Raw genomic sequence first — 20,094 nt, 5'->3', positions numbered from 1 at the left:
CCCGCGGCTCAGGCCGGAAGTTGCGGGCACCCGGGCTCGCGCGCCACGCTGGAGCGTTCCTGAGGCTGTGTTCGTTGGCGTCCTTGGCATGCCTCACTGAAGATTCTCCTACTTACTCCTTACGGCTCTTGGAGCTTTTGTGTCTTATGTCACAGGATACTTCTGGTTGCTGATAGCGCCTCAGGCAAAAAATAAAACCTTGCCCGAAAAGTAGACGGTTCCGTAAAGCCTCACATGCGTCATCTCTTTCCTGTCCAAAATTCACAGCCGGTCTGACTTCTAACCCTGTGGACTGGCTCGCACGCGCGCGCGCTCTCTCTCTCTCTCTGTTATGTAAGTCAGAGTACGTATTCTTCTGCGTCTGCCTTTTGCTCAGTATTAAATTCTTCCCTGTTCTTGCATGTACTCATAGTTCACTTTCATTGCTTCAGAATTCCATTGTATGAATATACCTTAAATGATCTACTCTGCTGATAACAGACTTTGGAATTATTTCCAATTTGGGGCTGTTAGGTGCTGCAGTTAACATTCTTGTGCATGTGGACACGCACACATTTCTGTTGCTTATATACCTAGGAGTGTAATTGTTGGGTCCTAAGGATGGGTATGTTTGAATATGGTGAAAAACACCGAAGTTTTCTCAATTTACCAATTTACAGTTTCACCACCAGTGTAGGAGTTTTCAGGTGATGTTCTTGACAACGTTGAAAACTTTTAGTCCGTGTCACTGGTTTTAGTTTTCTTGATTATTAATGAGATTGAGAGTACTTTTTATATGTTTATCACCATTAGAATAGCCACTTTTGTGAAGTGCGTGTTCAAGTCTCTTGTCCATGTTTCTTTTGGGTTGTCTCATCCATTTATAGGAGGAAGTACTTTATTCTGAATAGAAGCCCTTTGTCAGTTAAGTGTTGAAAATGTCTTCTCCTACTGAAGTATGTTAACCCTTCCACTATGATTGTCTATCTCCTTGTAATTTTGTCAGTTTCTGTTTTCTTAGGCTATGTTTTTACTGCATACTACTTTACAGTTTTATTTTCCTGATGCATCGAAACTTCCACCATTATAAACTATGCCTCTTTTTCTCAAATAATGCTTTTACCTTAATATCTACTTGGATAGTAATATAGGTGAACCAGCTTTCTTTTGGTTAGTGTTTGCATGGTATATCTTTTTTTGACTTGCAACTTTAATTTGTCTCTTGAAGACAGTATACGCCAGAAGCGAACACCAAGGTGGAATTATACATGCATGTGCTTTATTGGGGAAATGCCTGTGTCGGAACATCTCAGGAAACCAGAGGAGGCAGGGAGTCTCAGGCCTTGAAGGTATGAGTGTGGTGAAGAATAGAGGGAAAGAAAAAGTCTGAATACAGTTGTTTTTTTTTAATACCCTTATTGAGGTACCATTTATGTATGTTAAATGATATTGAGGTGTCATTTATATCCACCTTAAGCATATGATTTTGTAAATATAGAGTTGTGCAGTCATTAAAATTCAGCTTTAAAACATTTACATCATCTCCAAAAGATTCTTCCTGTGTGATTACAGGTAAACCCTGTTCCTACCCCTAACACCAGCAACCACGCATCTACTTTTGCCTTTATAGATTTGCCATTTCTGGATGTTTCATATAATCATACAAATGTGGTCTTTTGTGTTTGGAGTCTCAGCGTAAGGTTTTTGAGTTCCTGTGTTGTAGCATGTGTTAGTATTTTGCTCATTTTTGGTTATCCATTTACAAGTTGCCAGATATTTGGATTATTTTTACTTTTTAGCTATTATGAATAATGTTGCTATGAATAGTCTCATGATGCTTGAACACAGGTCTTTGTGTGGACATACTTTCATTTCTTTAGGGTAGATACTTTGGGGTGGAATTGCTGGGTCATGTGATAACTTCCACTTAGGGCTGGAATTGCCAAACTGTTTTCCAAAGTTGTATTTCCATTTTATACTTCCACTCGAAATGTTCGAGGGTTCCTTTTTGTTGTTGTTTTTCTTTTTTGCTGCATTGCTTGGCTTGTAGGATCTTGGTTCCACGACAAGGGATTGAGCCCAGGCCCTGGGCAGCGAGAGCACCGAGTCCTAGCCACTGGACAACCAGGGAGTTCCCATCAAGGGTTCCTTTTTCTCCATATCCTCCCCAACACTTTTTATTGTTGCCTTTTTGATTTACAGCCATTCTAGTGGGTACAAAGTGGTATCTTACTGTGGTTTTGATTTGCTCCTAATCACTCGCGATGTTGAGCATCTTTTCATTATCTTAGCCACTTAAATGTCGTCTTTTTCTAAAAAAATTTATTAATTTATTGGCTGTGTCGGGTCTTCGTTGCTGTGTGCAGGCTTTCTCTAGTTGCGGCCAGCGGGGGCTTCTCAGTGCTGTGGCTTCTCTTGTTGCAGAGCACGGTCTCTAGGAGTGTGGGCTTCAGTAGTTGCAGCACATGCGCACAGTAGTTGTGGCTCGCAGGCTCTAGAGTGCAGGATCAGTAGTTGTGGCGCACAGGCTTAGTTGCTCTGCGGCATGTGGGATCTTCCTGGACCAGGGCTCGAACCCATGTCCCCTGCATTGACAGGTGGATTCTTAACCACTGCACCACCAGGGAAAGCCATATGTCTTCTTTAAAGAAATGTCTATTCAAATTGTTTACCTGTTTTTTTGTGTTATCTTATTAATGAAGACTTTTAAAAAAATATATTGTGGATAGAAGTCCTTTATCACATATGATTTACAGATATTGTCTCCATCTGTGGCTTGTCTTTCTCATTTTCCTAGTGAAAATGAAAGTTTTAAAATCTTGATAAAATTCAATTTATCAAATGTTTCCTGTATAGATCACATCTTTGGTGTCATATATAAGAAATCTTTGCCTAATTCAAGGTCATAATGATTTCCTCTTATTTTTTTTTTAATGTTTTATACTTTATCTTTTTTTCTTCTTATTTATTTATTTGGCTGCGCTGGGTTAGTTGTGGCAGGGTGGGATCTTCGTTGTGGCATGTGAGATCTAATCCTCTGACCAGGGATCGAACCCAGGCCCCCTGCTTTGGGAGCACGGAGTCTTAGCCACTGGACCACCAGGGAAGTCCCTATGCTTTACTTCTTACACTTAGGTCTATAATCTATTTTGGGTGTCTGATGTGAGGTAAGGGTAAAAAATTCATCTTTTTGTATGTACATATCCAATTACCCCAGCACAACTTATTATTTTTCCCCATTAAAATGCCTTGACGTCTTTGTTGAAAATCAGTTGACCGTAGGGACTTCCCTGGTGGCACAGTGGTTAAGAATCCACGCTCCCAATGCAGGGGGCCCGGGTTCCATCCCTGGTCGGGGAACTAGGTCCCACATGCATGCCACAACTAGGAGTTTGCGTGTCACAGCTAAGACCCGGCACATCCAAATAAATAAATATTTTTTAAAAAAGAAAAAAAAAAAAAGAAAAAAATCAATTGACCATAAATATAAGGGTTTATTTCTGGACTCTCAGTTTTGTTCCATTGAGCTAATGTCTATCCTTATGCTACTGCCACTTTATCTTAATTACTGTAGCTTCATATTACATTCCGAAAATAGGAAAAGTCCTCCCAAATTGCTCATTTTGAAAGTCATCTTTGTTTTATTTCCATATAAACTTTAGGCTTGGTTGTCAATTTTTGCAAAAAAGCCTGCTGAAATTTTAACATTGATTGTATTGAATTTATGGCTCCATTTGGGGGGAATTAACATCTTAACACTACTGAGACTTGCAGTCTATGACCATGGACTTTTTTTTCATTAATTTAGATTTTTAAAAATTTCCCTTAGATACAGTTTTTCTTCTATGTCTTGCACTTCTTTTGTTCAAGTTGCTAAGTACTTTATTTTCCTGCTATTTTTAGAACAATTACTTTCTTAATTTCATTTTTGGATTTTTCATTGCTAGTATAAATTGGTTTTTGTACATTAATCTTGCAGTATTGTTGTGACCTTGTTGAACTTGTTTTTAGTTCTAGTATTTTGAGATTTCTTAAGGTTTTCTATATACAGGAATATGTCATCGGAAAATACAGTTTTGCTTCTTACTTTTCATTCTGATTCAATCCACTTGAGTGATGAAGAAAAGCCCCAGGAGACCAGCTGTGCAGCAGGCTTAGCATAGAGACAATAAACATCAGGTCATGAGGATCAGGTCCGCAGTACAAGGATCTTAAGGAAAAAAAGGGGACTGACTGGATAGGGTAGATTATTTGGGGAAAAAAAAAATTAAGAATCCATATTTAGCAAATTGCAAAAATAATGAGGCAATTCTTCAGTAAGGATTTTGTACATAAATGATAGTCTAGTCATACAACTTACTATTCCACATTTGTGAAAGAGAATGAGGTACTGATTATGAGCTTGGCCTTCCAAAGATGGAAGCCAGTTCCTGGGCCTCCGCTGCGGCTAAGGATCAGGCTTGCCAATCAGATTCAGGTCCCGGACAGTAAATATCTGGTAAGGGTAAAAGCAGTGGCATCTTACTTTCTTGGGGAGGCGGCAGCATTGGAGTTTCTAGGGGCTAAATGCCACTGTCATTAGTATAGGCTGCAAGTATCAATGTTCATAGTAGCACTGGTGACTTTATCACAGCAGCCCCTCCCCTGTTGTGGTTAGGATGTTGACTGTGGCTGCTGAGCTAGTGACACTGTCCCTCTTAGAGGTTGTGTGTGGTACCTATTTCCTTTCCTTTTTAAATTCCTTAGAGGACAGACCTAGAGACTGTCATACAGAGCGAAGTAAGCCAGAAAAACAAATACCGTATGCTAACTCATATACATGGAATCTAAAAAAATGGTACTGATGAACCCAGTGACAGGGAAGAATAAAGATGCAGATGTAGAGAATGGACTTGAGGACACGGATTTGGGGCTGGGGGGCGAAGGGGAAGCTGGGACGAAGTGAGAGAGTAGCATAGACATTGATACACAACCAAATGTAAAATAGATAGCTAGTGGGAAGTTGCTGTATAACAAAGGGAAATCAATTCGATGATGGATGATGCTTTAGAGGGCCAGGACCGGGAGGGAGGGAGGGAGTTGCGGGAGGGAGGGGATATGGGGATATGTGTCTAAATACAGCTGATTCACTTTGGTGTATCTCAAAAAAAAAAAAAAAAAAGATCAGAAAAAAAAAAAGTTCCTTAGAGCAGGCACTTGATTTACAAGAAAAACTCGTGACAGAAAAAATTTTCAAGACATGGAAACACCAGGGTATAGAATAGGTACACTATTGTGTTTTTAAAAAATGCATATTTTTTTTAGAATTTCATCTCTAGAATTTGATTGCCTCTAGAAAAGGGAGCTGAAAAGAAAGGAGCCTGACTTTTCCATTAAATGTTTTTGTATGGTTTGAACTTTGAACCCACACATGGCAAAAATAATTGACTAAAGGCATAGTGAAGCCACTAAGTGACATTAAGGGAATTACATGATATGCTGTGTTTAGAAAGCTCAGAGGCAGCCCAGTGAAAGATGGATTGGAGGGAAGAGCCAACAGTAGTTAGGAGCAGAGAAACAAATTAGCAAATAATTATAGTAACTCAAACAAGAAGTGATAGGGTTGTGAAGGCAGTGATAGTTAAGGATGGAGAGGAGGAAGTGAGTTTGAGCAACTGAAAAGACAGATCTCAAGGCTTGATTATATTAGGAGGCATATCAGTCAGGGTTCAGTCAGAGAAACAGAATCATATTAAAAGGGATTCGTTAAATGGATTCAAGCTTTCCAATCGTGGGAGCTGGTTAAAAAGTCTCTGTAAGGCTGTTACCTTTGAGTCTGATGCTAGAACTAGCTAGTCCAGCTAAACTGTCTGGGGAGTGGGTCAGGGATGGAGGTTTTTAGGGAATCCTTAAGGAGGTGGTTTCAGGGTAGGGGCAGCTAGCTCTAGTGAAAAATGCTGATATACGTTCAGACTCGGCCCTCATAGTAATTTTTCAAATCAAGCATTAATAAAATCAAAGTTATAAATAGTAGCTACTGATCATTTAATGGGGACCTCCTATGTGTGAGGCACTTGATATTTATTATGTGATTTAATTCTCACAAAATCCTTGAAAGTTTGGCATTATTATTACTTTTACATTAAGGTGAAACAGAATAAAGTAAAATTAGAGACGAAAATAGGCTAAGACAGATAGCTAATACGTGGCAGATCTGACAATCAAACTTCTGACTCTTCTCTATAACTAATAACCAGGGTATGGTGAGAGAATTAGACTCTTCTGAAATTTATGTGAGTCACTATTTTCTCAAATCTCAGAAAGATGGTACACAGTACCATTCTATACGGATTAAAGGTGTTAATTCATTATATACAATGTATGCTATAGGGGTTTAGAACTTACTTCTTTCAGGAACCGGTAGAAAGGGGCTGTAGCATAGGAAGCTGCCCCTCAGCTGGAGTCTGAGGCAAGTTCTCAGGGACCATTGATAAAAGAGTAAATAGGAAGTGAATGGTCTGGGAGGGAGAAGTTAGGCTGTGAGTCTCAATCTCCTAAACTGAATAAAGTCTGGAAATTTTCTGTAGAATTTAGTCTCTTCAAACCCTCAACAAGCAGAATGTCAAAGAAATTCAGTTTGGCCAATCTGAAGGCTCTTTCCATTTTATAAATACGACACAACACTTTAAGAAAGATACTTAACTTAATTTTTTAGGAAAAGCTACATGATTATTTAAAATGTGAAAACCACATCTTATAAACTGATATTAGTTTCAGGACATCTTACTGCCATCACAGTCACATCACAAGGAACCCACTGCAACAAAGGCTGGGAGCTGACTGCAGTCCTGTCCGCACCCATGAGTTCAGGTGCCTGGCTGCTCTTCTTGTGTGCTGAGGGACACCCCATCTGATTGGGTCCATTAGAAGAAACGCCCATTGTCTTCCACGCACCCTGTGACCACAGCTTAGAGGTAGGCACAGAGCCGCTCCAGCAGCCCGGGATTCCTATTACTCAGGAACAGCAGCTCCTTCTTCCCTTCTTCTGTATGAGCTAAAAGAGAGTCAAACACAGATAACTGGCAGTTTTCTCCTGCCACACTGTGTTACTCAGCAAATTCTATAGTCAAACCTACGTTCTCTAGATTAGGTTCTGATGAAATCAGCACTCCCGACACCTCACTTCTAGACCCTTTACTCCAACCCCCACTTGTTATTTTTTTCTATGCATAATTTCCTTCCCTGTTTCTATTCCTCTGACCAGCATCTATCTGTCCCTCTGTCCCAAGACTGTCCTCTAGACTTTAAGGACTTTGTCAAATCCCCCAACCCCCTCTCCACTGTGCCTCCTAACTCATCATGCTGCAGCTGCTTTATCCTCTTCCCCCCATTCCTTTAACAACCCATTCCAACTGCAGCTAATACTCTATTATCTAGTCGCAGAACAGCCTTCATTTTTCCTCCCACCTCCCCCTCCCCGACACCCAGAACTGAGGGAAAGGGTTAAATAAGCAGCTGCAACACTTTCATATACAAATACTAGGACAGGTATAGCAAGGATTTGGTTTGGTGCTGGAATAGCCTCTCACACAGCATCAGTCATTCTGGGGGTGTCCTAGCACGAGTCTCCCTCTCCAAGTGTGTTGAATGATGAATAAATGCAACAATGAGAGTGTGACAGCAACCCAAGCACCTGGAAATTCTGCCAAGTGGCTGGACTTGATCTGACCTCCTCTGTCAGCATGAGCATCTTATTCTAGACTAATATGAGAATTTTAGGGAGATATAATGTCTCTTGTAAATTAAACTTTAACCATCCCCCAACCCCACACCTTCTGTACCATCTGATCAGCCAGAAAGAAATCAAGATAAAGGGAAAAAAGATGAAATACAAATTATAGGCTGCTGCTGAGGGAAGAAGAGATCAAGGCTCTGACTCAGTGGGATTCTTCTGTGAGAGGAAAGAATGAAGCAACTGACCTTTCTCATGTTGAAGCCAATTGTTCTCCAAATAATACTGAATACAGCTTTCAAATTCCTTTGGGTTATAGTTGGAGACCAGGATGGGGATAAAGGGATCCAGGGCGTCAAATCCTTCCTGGAGAAGAGAACGGATACAGATACGGTATTCATTAAGTGACAAATCAGTGTTTATTTCAACACTCTGAGGGTTAGGTCTTTGCTTTTGTTCTATTCTACTCTACTCCACATTCTCTGGGGCTGGCTACTGTTGCTCTACATGGCCACAAATATTATATTTAAAAAAAAGAGATAATGCTTGAGGCTGGGGGTGGGGTGGGGGGAGCCACTTATCTGAGAGTGTACACACATAAACATACACATGTTTAAATTGTTTTACAGAGGAAATTCTTACATACAAGAGACAGCCAACTGATACATTTAGAAGCAATGGTGGAGCTAGAAAATATCCATCTTGCAATTAGCATGATAACTGATTTTGGGAAGAATCACCAATGGAAACTAAAATCAATAAGGGGAAGTTTGAGAAGGAAAAAGATATTTACCTAGTCTCAAAGTATATTTCCACAAGATACTAATTCATTACAGAAGGAAAAGAGTAACTTTACTGAGGAGAAATCAGGTGGACAGCACCTTAACTAAGTGTTCAAAGTTTATACTGCCAGTAACAGGAGAAATAAGTTTCATGTGCATTCTCATATAGTACACTGAGAAGACACAATATAACTTCCAACATCACATACTATCAGGAAAAAACATCAGACAACCCCACAAAATAACCGAAAAGATAACTAGCATGTACTCTTTAAAAAGAGATATAAATATTAAGATTATAAAAGACAAAGACTGACGATCTGTCCCAGATTAAAGGAGACTAAAGACACATGATAGTTGAGTGCAGTGCATTACACAGGACCTTCTTTTCCTGTAAAAGATACTGGGATAACAGGCAAAATCAGAATCTACTCTATAGATTAGGTGACAGTCGATGATTTTGATAATTGTGCTGTGGTTATACATTAGAATATCTCTGATTTTAGGAAATATGCATTATTTAGAGATAAAAGAGGGCATCATATCTCAAGTTACTGTCATATAATTCAGAAAAAAAAAAAGACAGAGAGAGAGAGTAAAGAAAACATGGTAAAGTGTTAACAATTTAGAAATGTAGTTGAAGTCACAGAGGAATACGATTTTTCTCCAAGTCTTAAATTATGTCCAAAAAAAAAAGTGTGTATATATATGTATCATTAGACAGAATGACTATCTTAGTTAGGGTAAACAAACTTTCCAGTGATCTGACCTTTCCCAGCAACTCCTGGGGCAGATAGGCTTTCCGGGGCTTAAAGAGAGACCCAGTCTGGCTCACAGTCAACACAATGGCGCCTCCTTGCTGAAAGAAGAAAAAGCTGACTTTGAAAAAGATGGAAAAATGCATTTTGATTATCTGCAGGTTTTTTTGGTTTTGTTCTGTTTTTTGGCCATACAGTGGTATGGCAGTGTGGTCTAGCACAGTTAAACAGCAACTAAACTGATTATTAATTCTCGATTTGACTCTGACAATAAATTGCTACATGATCTTAAATTTATCCCAATCCTTCCCAAAGCTGATGAGAAGAAATAAAAATACCTTGAACAATTGCAGCAAAGTGAAATTATGCCTATAGTTCAAAAAAATGGTTTTGAATAAATGTACTCCAGTCAAGTGGAAAGATAAGAAACCAAATATATAGATTTAAAACTTGGTACAGATATGAGAATTAAATAAGATATAAGAATTTTCTGTCCATAAAATTAGAGACTGAAGTATTAGCAATGAAGCAGTTGAACATCTTTAAAACAAAAATACATTTCTTTCTGAAATCTGTTAGGCATTATATGCACTCACCCAATCATTTTTCACCATTTTCCTCAGGTTGTAAGTAAGTGCAAGCTCTTCTGGGGCAATCTGCACATAGGTCAGTGGGAGACGCGGGGTGGGGGGGAGGGGTGAGAGGGGGGCAAGAGGGAGAAAAGAACATTACTTGCTTTGCCTGGATGCTCACCTGAGATAGCTTGCATTAAGAAGAACTAGAAAATCCTCAATTGGGAATTCCCTGGCGGTCCAGTGGTTAGGACTCCATGCTCTCACTGCTGAGGGCCCAGGTTCAATCCCTGGTAGGGGAACTAAGATCCCACAAGCCATGCAGGGAGGCCAAACAAACAAAAAACCCACCTCAACTACTACATAACCATAGTACCTGAAGGTACAACCTCTGAGATAAGCTATATGGACACTGGTTCTAAAACTGCCATGCTTCTAGAGATTAAAAACCAGTTACCAAGGGAGAACACACCCACTGCCCCAACCCATCCCCTTCTTTGATGCTTCTGATCATCTCTGCTTAGACCAGAGAACATCATTTTGAAGAGAGAATAGAAAGAAAAAATTGACAAAGAAAACACAGCATTTGCTGTCTTGCTCTTGGTATTCAGTGGATGATGGAACGTGGCTTCACCTTCTCCTTCTGATACTGTGTTCACTATACATCTTATTTCAAATATTCCAAGGCAAGAAAATACACTGCATGGTCTAAAAGCCTGTGTCGCAGCCTACGTATATGACAGTTCCTGAAACCACAGGAACCAAAACAGAGAAACTCAGTTTTCCTACTGGGCTTTTATCTTCTCTTTTCAGCGTGGTCCTTCCCCAGAGAGCATTGACTCCGTCCACTGCCACCAGGAGGCGAAAAATACCCAAAGAACTTTGCCTCTTCAGCTCTTTGAGCACAACCCCAACTGCGTCTGTGGCATTCTTCACTCGCGTGGTGCCCTGTAGGGGGAGAGGCAGCAGCTTGCGGTTCCACAAGAGGCTGTCTTTGGTTATGACACAGTACACGTTCAGTGTCTTTTTTTAATACCTGTTCAACTACTTCTCCCAGAGGACTGCCTTTCTCAGTGCTTTCTCGCTTATTCCAGATATACTTCTGTTGAACTTTTATCTAAAAATAAAACAAAGACCAAAAAAGGCCACTTAGCCTAAGGATGAACCCATCCCCATCCCTAGCTAAGAAGGTAGGGTAGGAGGCTAAGGTTTTTAGGAATCGGTTTTAATCTATTTTTCAAGCCTTGTAAGAGACCTCAGCAGGGAAGCGAATGCTTTCTAGCCCATTTCTGCCTGGAGCTTAAAGAAACACAAAAAACATAAGGAATTCTGACTAAAAAGGCCCAGGATGAAGCCTTGGCATCTGCATTTTTTAACAAGCTCCTAGGTAACTCTGACTTATACCCAGAGTTGAAAAGCCCTGGCCTAGAGATTGTATCTAAGAATCACTAGAGAGTAATTTTACGAATGTTTCCAGTTCCTGGAAGATCTAATCTGGAGAAAATTATGTAGCTGAAAGGTGCATTAGAGGATTTTAGGCTGTCACCTTGGGAAAGTCTATGAACCAATCTGGACTTCACTTTGTTACGCACCAGATACACAGCTTGCTGCTGCCTCTCTATTTCACGTGGAAAAATGATTTTCAGGGTGTGAACTCACTGTGAATGAAACGTGTGAAAGAAATACAAAACGGTATAGTCATCCCTGCTACAATACTAGTTCTCCATAGTCTACTGGTACTCAGGGCACAAAGAAGATAAAAATCTTCAAGACTGTCCAGCACCAAACTTCTAGGAGTCTAGTCACCTGACTCAAGAAATGCTTATTTGCAGTTCTGAAATTCTTCAGCCAGGTTGAAGCCTCTAAAGGTTGATCAAAGCGCTGTTTGTTGTAGGTGGACTGCAGAAGATCCCGGCAGTTTTTCACCCAAAGATGAGCTAATCAAAAGGCAAAAGAAAACAAACTAGGCAGGAACTGACTGTACTCGACTCAAAATACTCTATGCTTCTTTAAGTTTAGTTCCCCCATATATATTTCTTAAAGCGTTCTTGCTTCAGAGGTTTACTTTTTGGTCTGGTTCATCTTAGATTAAATATTATCATTACACACAATACGTAAATAAATGGATTAAACATCACCTCAGCTTCCTGGCAGTTTTTAAAGATAGTTAGAAAATGTGGATGCAAACAACACTGAACAAAACAAGGAGGGATGGATGCGAAGTTTTTAAGATCCATGCTGACCAGCTAGAATGGTGGCCACTCTATGTCATGTCATACCATGACAAACAGTACCAACGCGAAGACTCTATGGCGACTCAAAGCTGTTGGCTGATGGTAATAAAGCTTGTGCTGAACACTAAGGTGGGAGTTTATGCTCCTGGGCATTACCTATCAAAGTCAGGACTGCTGGGCCAAAATACTTCACTCTTATTATCAAAAGGTTCCAGGACTAACTCAGACCAATCTGCATTGGGAGCAAAGACCTTTCCCTTAGTCTCAGAGCCCTGTCAGAAGACTGAAGCCACAATACTACCGCAGAAACAGACTAACTCTGACACAGTGAGGGGAGGCAGCTCTTACCATCTGGGATGTGCAGTATCAGCCAGTCCTGTTTTGCACAGAAATGAATAACATGGCAAAGACTGAGGGTTTTTCCTGCTCCCTTCTCACCATCTAAAGCACTTGCTGTTAAAGGAAACACTACAGAAAGGGACACTTTGACTGTTAACACGTAAAGCATTTCTGCTTTTCCCACATTTGAGGGAGGAAAGCACTGGCTCAGACAGCCCAGCCAAGCAGGAAAGGATACAAAGAACGTATCGTACAGCTGGATGAGAAAAATTGGTGTTTTTCAGGTAATGCAGAAGCTCTAGGGCTGGCTTCCTCACCATCAGGCAAGCTTCACTGAATGTCTTCACCTAACAAAACAGGGAAAGAGAAAGGAGACGGTGACGTGTGGAGCTTCTAGTCAGTTCTTGGTAATACACACTGAGCCTAATATAGCAACCATAGCATCAAACTGCCTATTTTTCATTTATTCAGTTGGGAGAGGTTGGTATTGAATTTGAAAATTTAGAACACATTATCCCACACCAAGTACATAACAGTCAGCTTTTGATTATTTCTGTAAATGAAGCACAGATATTACATCAGTTAATTGAAATTTACGAATAATCCAGACATCTTATAACTATGTATATACTACTTAAGGTTGATATAAATATTAAAGTGTGTAAAATGCTTAACAAAGTATCTGACATATGGTAAGCATAAAATAAATGTTAATTCTTTAACATTTATTTTTACCTAATTCTTATTGCTGTAACCACCTAGACTTTTCTCTCTAGAACATTTACATACCAGCTAAGGAGCAGGTGTGACCAACTGACCCACAGCTATGAGGCCATACCTGACATCACATCAACAATTGGACTGGAGAAGGACTTTGACAGGTAAGTTCAAGCTTAATGGAAAGTGAAACCTTCAAAAACATGATACAGATATTAATACAGAAATGCCATATTAGGCAATATGACAGTACTAAAATACATGAACAATGGTGAGGGAGTTGGCCTTTGCATAAATGGGAGTTATGGAAAGAATATATTAGTAATTCCCTCCAAAGCACTGGTGGGTGAGCCATTCTGAAAGCCACCTGAAGTAGTGACAGTTGGGCCCTCAGAACCATGTTAGAGATTGTACTATGAATGTCTTGGAACAGTTTAAAGTGATGATTTCTTCTGACCATGTCCTATTTCCAAACTTAACACAATTTTTGATGACAAGGCTGTCTATGGCCTAGAATTAGCTCCTTTACTGGTGTCTCATCTAATTTCTTGAAATAAAGCACACTGAAGAAATGATATCCTCTGGCTTCTAAGCTAAAAATCACCGGCTCAGTCCAGTTTGATATTTCAATAAGAAGGAATAATTTCTGAGGCTAAAAATAATTGAGCAGGAATTAGCCGAAAGAACCAATTTTGCCAATAAACTCTGCTTGCAGTTAACTATGAATTCTTTCAACGGCTACAGAGCAACCCAAGGTTACATTCTTTGAGTTGAAGTCATGCCCACAAAACTGCATTTTCTGAAAACCCATGAGACTGAAGAACAATGAATGATGCATCTAATCCAAATATCACTTCTATCTGGCTCAGGAATATATCATGTTTTTGCTTTTCTACACATATAAACTATTTTCACGATATTTTGCTAAGGTAAATGTTAAATTCATTTTTAACAATTATTTGATGGCTGACGTTTCTATAAACCTGTTGGGTAACATAGGAAAAGAGTAGGATGTTCTTTATTAAGAATATTTTGCCTGGCTCCAAAAAGCATTTCAAGTGGTTAACTGCAGATAAGCATTTGCTTAAAGTCATTACAGTAACAGCACTATTCACAAAAGATAATCAATAGCTGAGATTATCTGCTTTGTTTTTGAGATTCAAATTAAATCTTCTATAGTTTCCTATTCATTGAACTCCACCCTTCTGCTATCAACAGCTTGTGTTACAGGCTCCTTCCACTTCCCTCCCCCGCTCTGAGCACCTGCATTACAAAGCGAGGAGGCAGGCCGTGGGGGAACACAGTCTTCAGGTCCTGGAGGGGTACGCTGTAGTGCCGACCCTCGTGCTGCTCCCCGTGCTTGGCCTAGGCAATAAACAGGCAAACAGGTATGATGAAGAGCGTCACAAAGGCTTTGAAAAGGTGTCAAGGGCCTTCTAGACTGTACCAAGGAAACACTTTTCTCTCAGAGCTGGAAAAGACATTCTTTCATTTCTTCTCTTAGACAAAAAATGCCTGTTGTTGTCCCCGAATCCACAGTGTATACAAAGCTGTTGTCGGCCTGAATGATGAAGCCAGTTGCTCAGCAACATAAACCCTAGATGAGGAGGGAGCAGAGACAATTCTTGCCATCTGGATTCTTCTGTGCTGTGTATAGAGATGTTCCAGTCATGTGACAAGATCATCTGCATGCCACTGTTGCCATAGAAACCCCAGAGGAACTGGCAGATAAAGGGACTACAATTACAGGGAAAAGCTGAAAGGCACTTCAATGACTTCATTCACTTATTCTGTTTCATTTTGTGCTTGTGAAAGTAGATGAACGCTAGAGACATAAATAAAACACACCCTGCTGAGATGGCGTTTTGGGTAATGAGTTATTTTTTTCCCTTCCACATGCACACCATATGTTAAGATGGGGCAACTCAGAGGGCAGTGGTAGGGACAAAAAGGGAGAGAAAAGCTATTGGTTTCTTCACACTTAAGCACAGACCACACAACTAATTTCATTTATAAGCGGCAAAAATAATACCGACGAAGGAGAAACCAGCACTTAGCCTAATGGAACCTGACGTCGAAAAGGCAACACTGGATACTGCTGGAATCCTGGTTTCCGCTGATAAACCTCACTTTAAATGCTGCTCTTCTCAACAAATCAAATTAGTTCCCTCTCCAGACACTAGTAAATCCACTTAGAAAGGTGGAAGATAGTACCAGATTGGTTATTAGGAAAACTATCTCTACCCTGCAATGTGATCCTGGGCAAGTAAGTTGATTTCGTCAGGAGTCTCCATACCAGGGTTGGTAAACCATGGCTGGCTACCCGTTTTTGTAAATAAAGTTATACTGGAATGCAGCCAGACCTATTTGTTTATGGCAGAGTAGTTGTGACAGCGACCACTTTGGCTCATATGCCTAAAATATTTTCTACCTGGTACCTGAAGGAAGAGTTTGCCAACCCATCATACAGTAAGATCAATAATAACTACTAAATTTAACTTCTAAGGAATGGAGTAGCTAAGTATTTTCGTAGGTACCTACTCTATACCCAACAAAACGCTTGGTATGAAGTGAGTTCAATGGTAGGAATTAAATTAGAACAGATATGGACTGCCCTGCCTGAGTTATGCTTCCACAGTATCAGATAGGGATGGGGAAGATCAGAGTGCCAGAATGCCGTCTCAGGTACATTGTCTAAACACATGTAAAAACCTCCTCAGCTTCTTTCGGTTTCAGTTTTCCTTACATGTAAAATGACGGCAATACAAATTGTAAGCCCTGAAAAAAATCCATATACACATTAGCAACTCACCGGGTCATTCTCACTGGTGCGGGAAACAGCTCTGTGACTCTCAACCAGAACCTGGTTATCCAGGTGAGCAGCAAGGCATTGGGGCGCCTGGGTCCCTATGTGCAAAAAACGTCCAGGGTCCAACTATAAAAGAAACCATTTTAGCGTTTTACAATTATTAAGCTTTTTATGTTTGCTACAACACTGAGGTTTTAAGCCATATCTGTAACAGGGAAAAATATCACTAACATGCATTTTAGTTTTATGTAAAACAGATCCTTGTTATTATTTATAATTCTCTAAGTCCAATCACATTATTCATACCCTGAATCTGTTCCAGCGTGTCTTGCTATGTCTGGGCTCTGTCCCATATGGAAACAATTCAGTTAGAGATTGTTCAGGAGGAGCATAGCTCAGCCATTAACAACCTAACTCAGGAAACTTCATTTAATGCTCTTGCCCACAGTGATGGACGGTGGCCAGAACTGTACCATTCCCAGCTGTCTAGTAATCCTAGTCACCTCAGTTATTAGGGGATTAGTGAAATGTTCCTATTTGATAGGTATAATTACACTCCCTGCAACAATTTTCTTGCTAGCTGTGACCTGAAATAAAGAATCTTTCATGAAGGACGCGTAATGAGGGAGTGCGTAAAGCATCCAGCTAAGTGAAAATAAATGGCTCTACAGGCAAGTCAGTGAACTGCACATGGAAACCTCAGAACTGGAGAAGGGCTGGGGAAGAGGATGAGATTTCAGGAGATAAATCTGAGAAAATGCTAACTGGAGAACTTCCAAGCTGAGTTTAAGGATAACAGAATTTGTGTGCAAGTTAAAAAAAAAAAAAAAAAAAATCTTTGACACTTCATCTTTCACAATCCAAAAGATTTGTCCTCCCAAATATGTTTAACCTTCAGCTAATCAAAAAGTTTGGATGGTTCTCTATTAACGTCAAATTAAGTCTCAAAGTCCTCTACCATGACAATTAAGGCCGTTGCTGTAAGTTCAACCTACATTTCTAGTCCTACTCCTTTACAAACTTGATACTGTGGCCAGCCAACCATGCTAAAACATGTTATTCACTTTCATGCCTTTACACTTCCACTCATTCTACTTCAGCTTCCCTCTCGCCCTATTTAAATCTTACTCACCCTTTAAGACTCACCTCAAATGTCATATCCTCTGTGAAGAGTTGCCAGACACCTCCAGGCAAAAGCAATTATCTTTCCCTCTCTATTGATAGCACTTTCTTTGTATTGCATGCATTTTTACTCTGCCTTGAACTACATCCATGGCTTCTGTTAACTGAGTGCCCATAAAGTGCTAGGCAACACAGTGTAATGTACACTATTTTTGAGCCAAGAATCCTAGAAGATAGATAGAATATTATGCTGTTTTACTATGACAGGAATCAAGCTTTAGGGAAGTTAAATAACTTTGTCTAAAGTCACAGAGTTGGTAGGTGATGAAACCAGAATTCAAATCCAAGTTTGTCCGACTCCAAAATCTTTACCCTTTTTATTGCATCATGTTATCTTACACACAAGTTTGCCTCCCATCTTAGGCCACACACACTTGGAAGAGAAGGGGTTAAGTTTTATTCATCTTTGTATCTCCTTCTCCAAGTACCCAAGTCACCACAAATACTTCATACTTGTGCCCCTGGAGTAAAAAATCTTTCTTAGAGACATGTGATAGGGAAGTATGTAAAGCATCCAGCTAAGTGAGAGTAAACGGCACTGCACTGCAACTCCGTGAACTGCACATATAAACCTCTGAACCAGAATTTGCATATTTAATATGAAGAAACAGAGTAAAGTAACGCAGTTGCTCCAACCCTGTCTGAGAACACAGAGACAGCAATGTTTATCGCATATCCAAAAACTCTATATCTCCCAGCCTCCCTTACAGATAGATTGGGGTCACGTGATTAGTTCTGGCTAATGAGCTATAAATAGAAATAACTCGGGTCAATTCTAGTCAGAGCCAGTTAAGAGTGGGTATAAATTCTCTTTTTTCTCCTGCTGTGGCAACCTTAAAATCTACATGCTGAGATGGCATCCCAAGATGACAAACCTTCATCCCTATGTCTATCCCCTCCCAAATTTGCCTGTAAAACACTTTTGTTTTTTTTTCTTGCTGCACTATGCAGCATACGGGATCTTAATTCCCTGACCAGAGATCAAACCCATGCTTCCTGCAGTGGAAGTGCGGAGCCCTAACCACTAGACTGCCAGAGAATTCCCTGCCTGTAAACCATTTTGGAAATATAGCAACAGCAAGAGTAAAACAAAACATATACACACAACACAAACAATATCACGTGTTCAGTTAAGCCAATGAGTATTCCAGGCCTGTTACCTCAGCACAGCATCTGAACAATGCACCTTACTACTGATACAATTTTCTCAATTCTACTGGAGAGAAAGCATCATATATCTAAATATAAAGTAGCAGTCAAGTGGAAAATTAAAGATATTCAAGGGCCACAAGGTGGTGCTACTTCTACAAGAAACCTATGACTTTTTAGTTAAATGTTTTTTTACAGCAAATTAAAAGCTAGCAAAATGGATTCCTTACTTCTTAGTGTTATACATGGCATCACCCAGCTAGTCTCTTGTTTCCAGGGAAAACAACCATATGTACAACTGCCTCTGCACAGTTCCATAACGAAAATCATGCAGTTCTTGAAAGAAGAGCATTCGTAAGCCAATAAAGGAGGTTACTCTAAAACAATCTACAAAAAGCATAAAATCTTCTCACTGACACTCCTCTGCACTTTGGACTCAGGTCCTTCTTGTCTGCCACTAAGGAGGAAGAAATTGTATAATTAGTTGAGGCCAGAATCCATCCCTTTGTTGATCTTTGCTTTTTCATTTTGTTTTATAAAAATGAGTTATTTTATGTACATATGTTTATCATGAATCCCGGCAAAAAAAAAAAAAGGCTTCTTTTTAAGGAAATCTAATCTGTAATTAAATGATCAGATGGAAGTGACTAAGCCCTTCCAGCTCAGTTCTCATCCTTCAGGACTCAACTCTGGGAGGATTTCCTCTGGACCCTCCTGATCCAGGTTAGGTGCTTCACCATACTATGACAATCATTTATTCCTGATTCCACCAGCGGACTTCGAGGTCCTCAAGAAAACATGGACCATAAAATGCAATACAGCATAGTGGTTAAGGCCACAGGCTTTGAAGTCAGACAGACCTGGTATCTAGTCTGGGTTCAACAACTTCACAGCGTGTTACCTCAGGCAAGTTACTTAGCCTCTTTCTAATCCTCAATATCTGCATCTGTGAAACAAAGATATTATCTACCTCAGGGGTTGATGATGAAGGTTAAGAGAAATAAAGCACTTAGCACAGTGCCTGGCACATAATGAATGCCCAACAAATAGTAACCACTGTTAGTGAAATGAGTCATCTTAAAACCTGAATATCTGCCATAAGGAAGGTGTTGAAAAACTATTTGCTAAATAAATGAGAATGAAGTAAAGCAACAGAATGGTCTTTCTTATGTATGATTTTGTTATTTTAATCAACTATCAGAAATTGGTAACATTTTTTTTTAGGTACTTCATTAAGGGATGATAGTCATTAACCCAACTAGAGAATAATAAAAGTTAATAAAGATAACTGTGCTTAAGCTTATTTACTTTAAAAAAATGTTAATTCTCCTATGATAGGGTAAATTCCCAAGCACAACTGTTCTACTAAGACCTGTTACTGGATATTTAGGGCAGTTGGGAGTGAACTGTACGGCAGAGAAATGGAACGGTGACCGTTCTTTTGAGTGTAAACTAGTCAGCTGAAGTTCCCCAGAGCATTTTATTCTGGATACAATCAATCCAGAAAAGAAATCCACCTAAAGATGCTTTGCACAAAGCACTTTGGGTCAGTAAGGACTCACCTTATGGACCCTGGAGATAAGACTTGTCATTCCTTTCAGCATTATTCCTGCACTGAAAAAAAAAAAAAGTGAAAAGGTAAGCCACAATATTTGCACAATGGATTAGTGTGTAGAATAAATAATGCCTTTAAATTGATTAACAAAATGAGACGACACGAATAGACATTTCACAGAAAAAGGAATACAAATGGCTAGTAAACCCACGAAAAGTTTGACCCTTATGACAAATCAGGGAAATGTAAATTAAAACCACCACTCAGATATCATCTGCAACCATCATATTGAGAAAAATGAGAACGA

General features: G+C 39.8%; 1 protein-coding gene and 1 long non-coding RNA gene across 4 annotated transcripts in view; one reads left to right on the top strand and one right to left on the bottom strand.

The window, feature by feature from the left end:
• Window positions 1–1,213: 1,213 nt before the first annotated feature.
• LOC130848142 (uncharacterized) lies at window positions 1,214–14,930 on the top strand. 2 transcript variants are annotated; one of them, XR_009052546.1, is made up of 4 exons: window positions 1,214–1,328; window positions 13,152–13,256; window positions 14,311–14,480; window positions 14,632–14,930. It is a non-coding gene; the product is annotated as an uncharacterized LOC130848142 (long non-coding RNA). The 2 variants fall into 2 exon arrangements; XR_009052547.1 differs by lacking the exon at window positions 14,311–14,480.
• Window positions 6,647–20,094, bottom strand: part of DAP3 (death associated protein 3) — a 34,185-nt gene continuing 20,737 nt past the window's right edge. For both annotated transcript variants that reach the window (XM_057726089.1, XM_057726082.1), the window contains 12 exons: window positions 19,795–19,846; window positions 15,905–16,027; window positions 14,356–14,457; window positions 12,614–12,722; window positions 12,385–12,477; window positions 11,609–11,739; window positions 10,839–10,919; window positions 10,592–10,750; window positions 9,827–9,886; window positions 9,242–9,331; window positions 7,939–8,056; window positions 6,647–7,012 (listed from right to left, as the gene is read on the bottom strand). In XM_057726089.1, coding sequence (XP_057582072.1) covers window positions 6,927–7,012; window positions 7,939–8,056; window positions 9,242–9,331; window positions 9,827–9,886; window positions 10,592–10,750; window positions 10,839–10,919; window positions 11,609–11,739; window positions 12,385–12,477; window positions 12,614–12,722; window positions 14,356–14,457; window positions 15,905–16,027; window positions 19,795–19,836 — 1,194 coding nt within the window. In that variant the 5' untranslated portion in view covers window positions 19,837–19,846 and the 3' untranslated portion in view covers window positions 6,647–6,926. The remainder of the gene's footprint in view (window positions 7,013–7,938; window positions 8,057–9,241; window positions 9,332–9,826; window positions 9,887–10,591; window positions 10,751–10,838; window positions 10,920–11,608; window positions 11,740–12,384; window positions 12,478–12,613; window positions 12,723–14,355; window positions 14,458–15,904; window positions 16,028–19,794; window positions 19,847–20,094) is intronic.

This window comes from Hippopotamus amphibius, chromosome 1 (assembly GCF_030028045.1).
Source record: "Hippopotamus amphibius kiboko isolate mHipAmp2 chromosome 1, mHipAmp2.hap2, whole genome shotgun sequence".
Lineage (NCBI taxonomy): Eukaryota > Metazoa > Chordata > Mammalia > Artiodactyla > Hippopotamidae > Hippopotamus > Hippopotamus amphibius.
The sequence above is the reverse complement of the archived record's forward strand: the minus strand, read 5'-3'. Positions and strand labels throughout refer to the sequence as shown.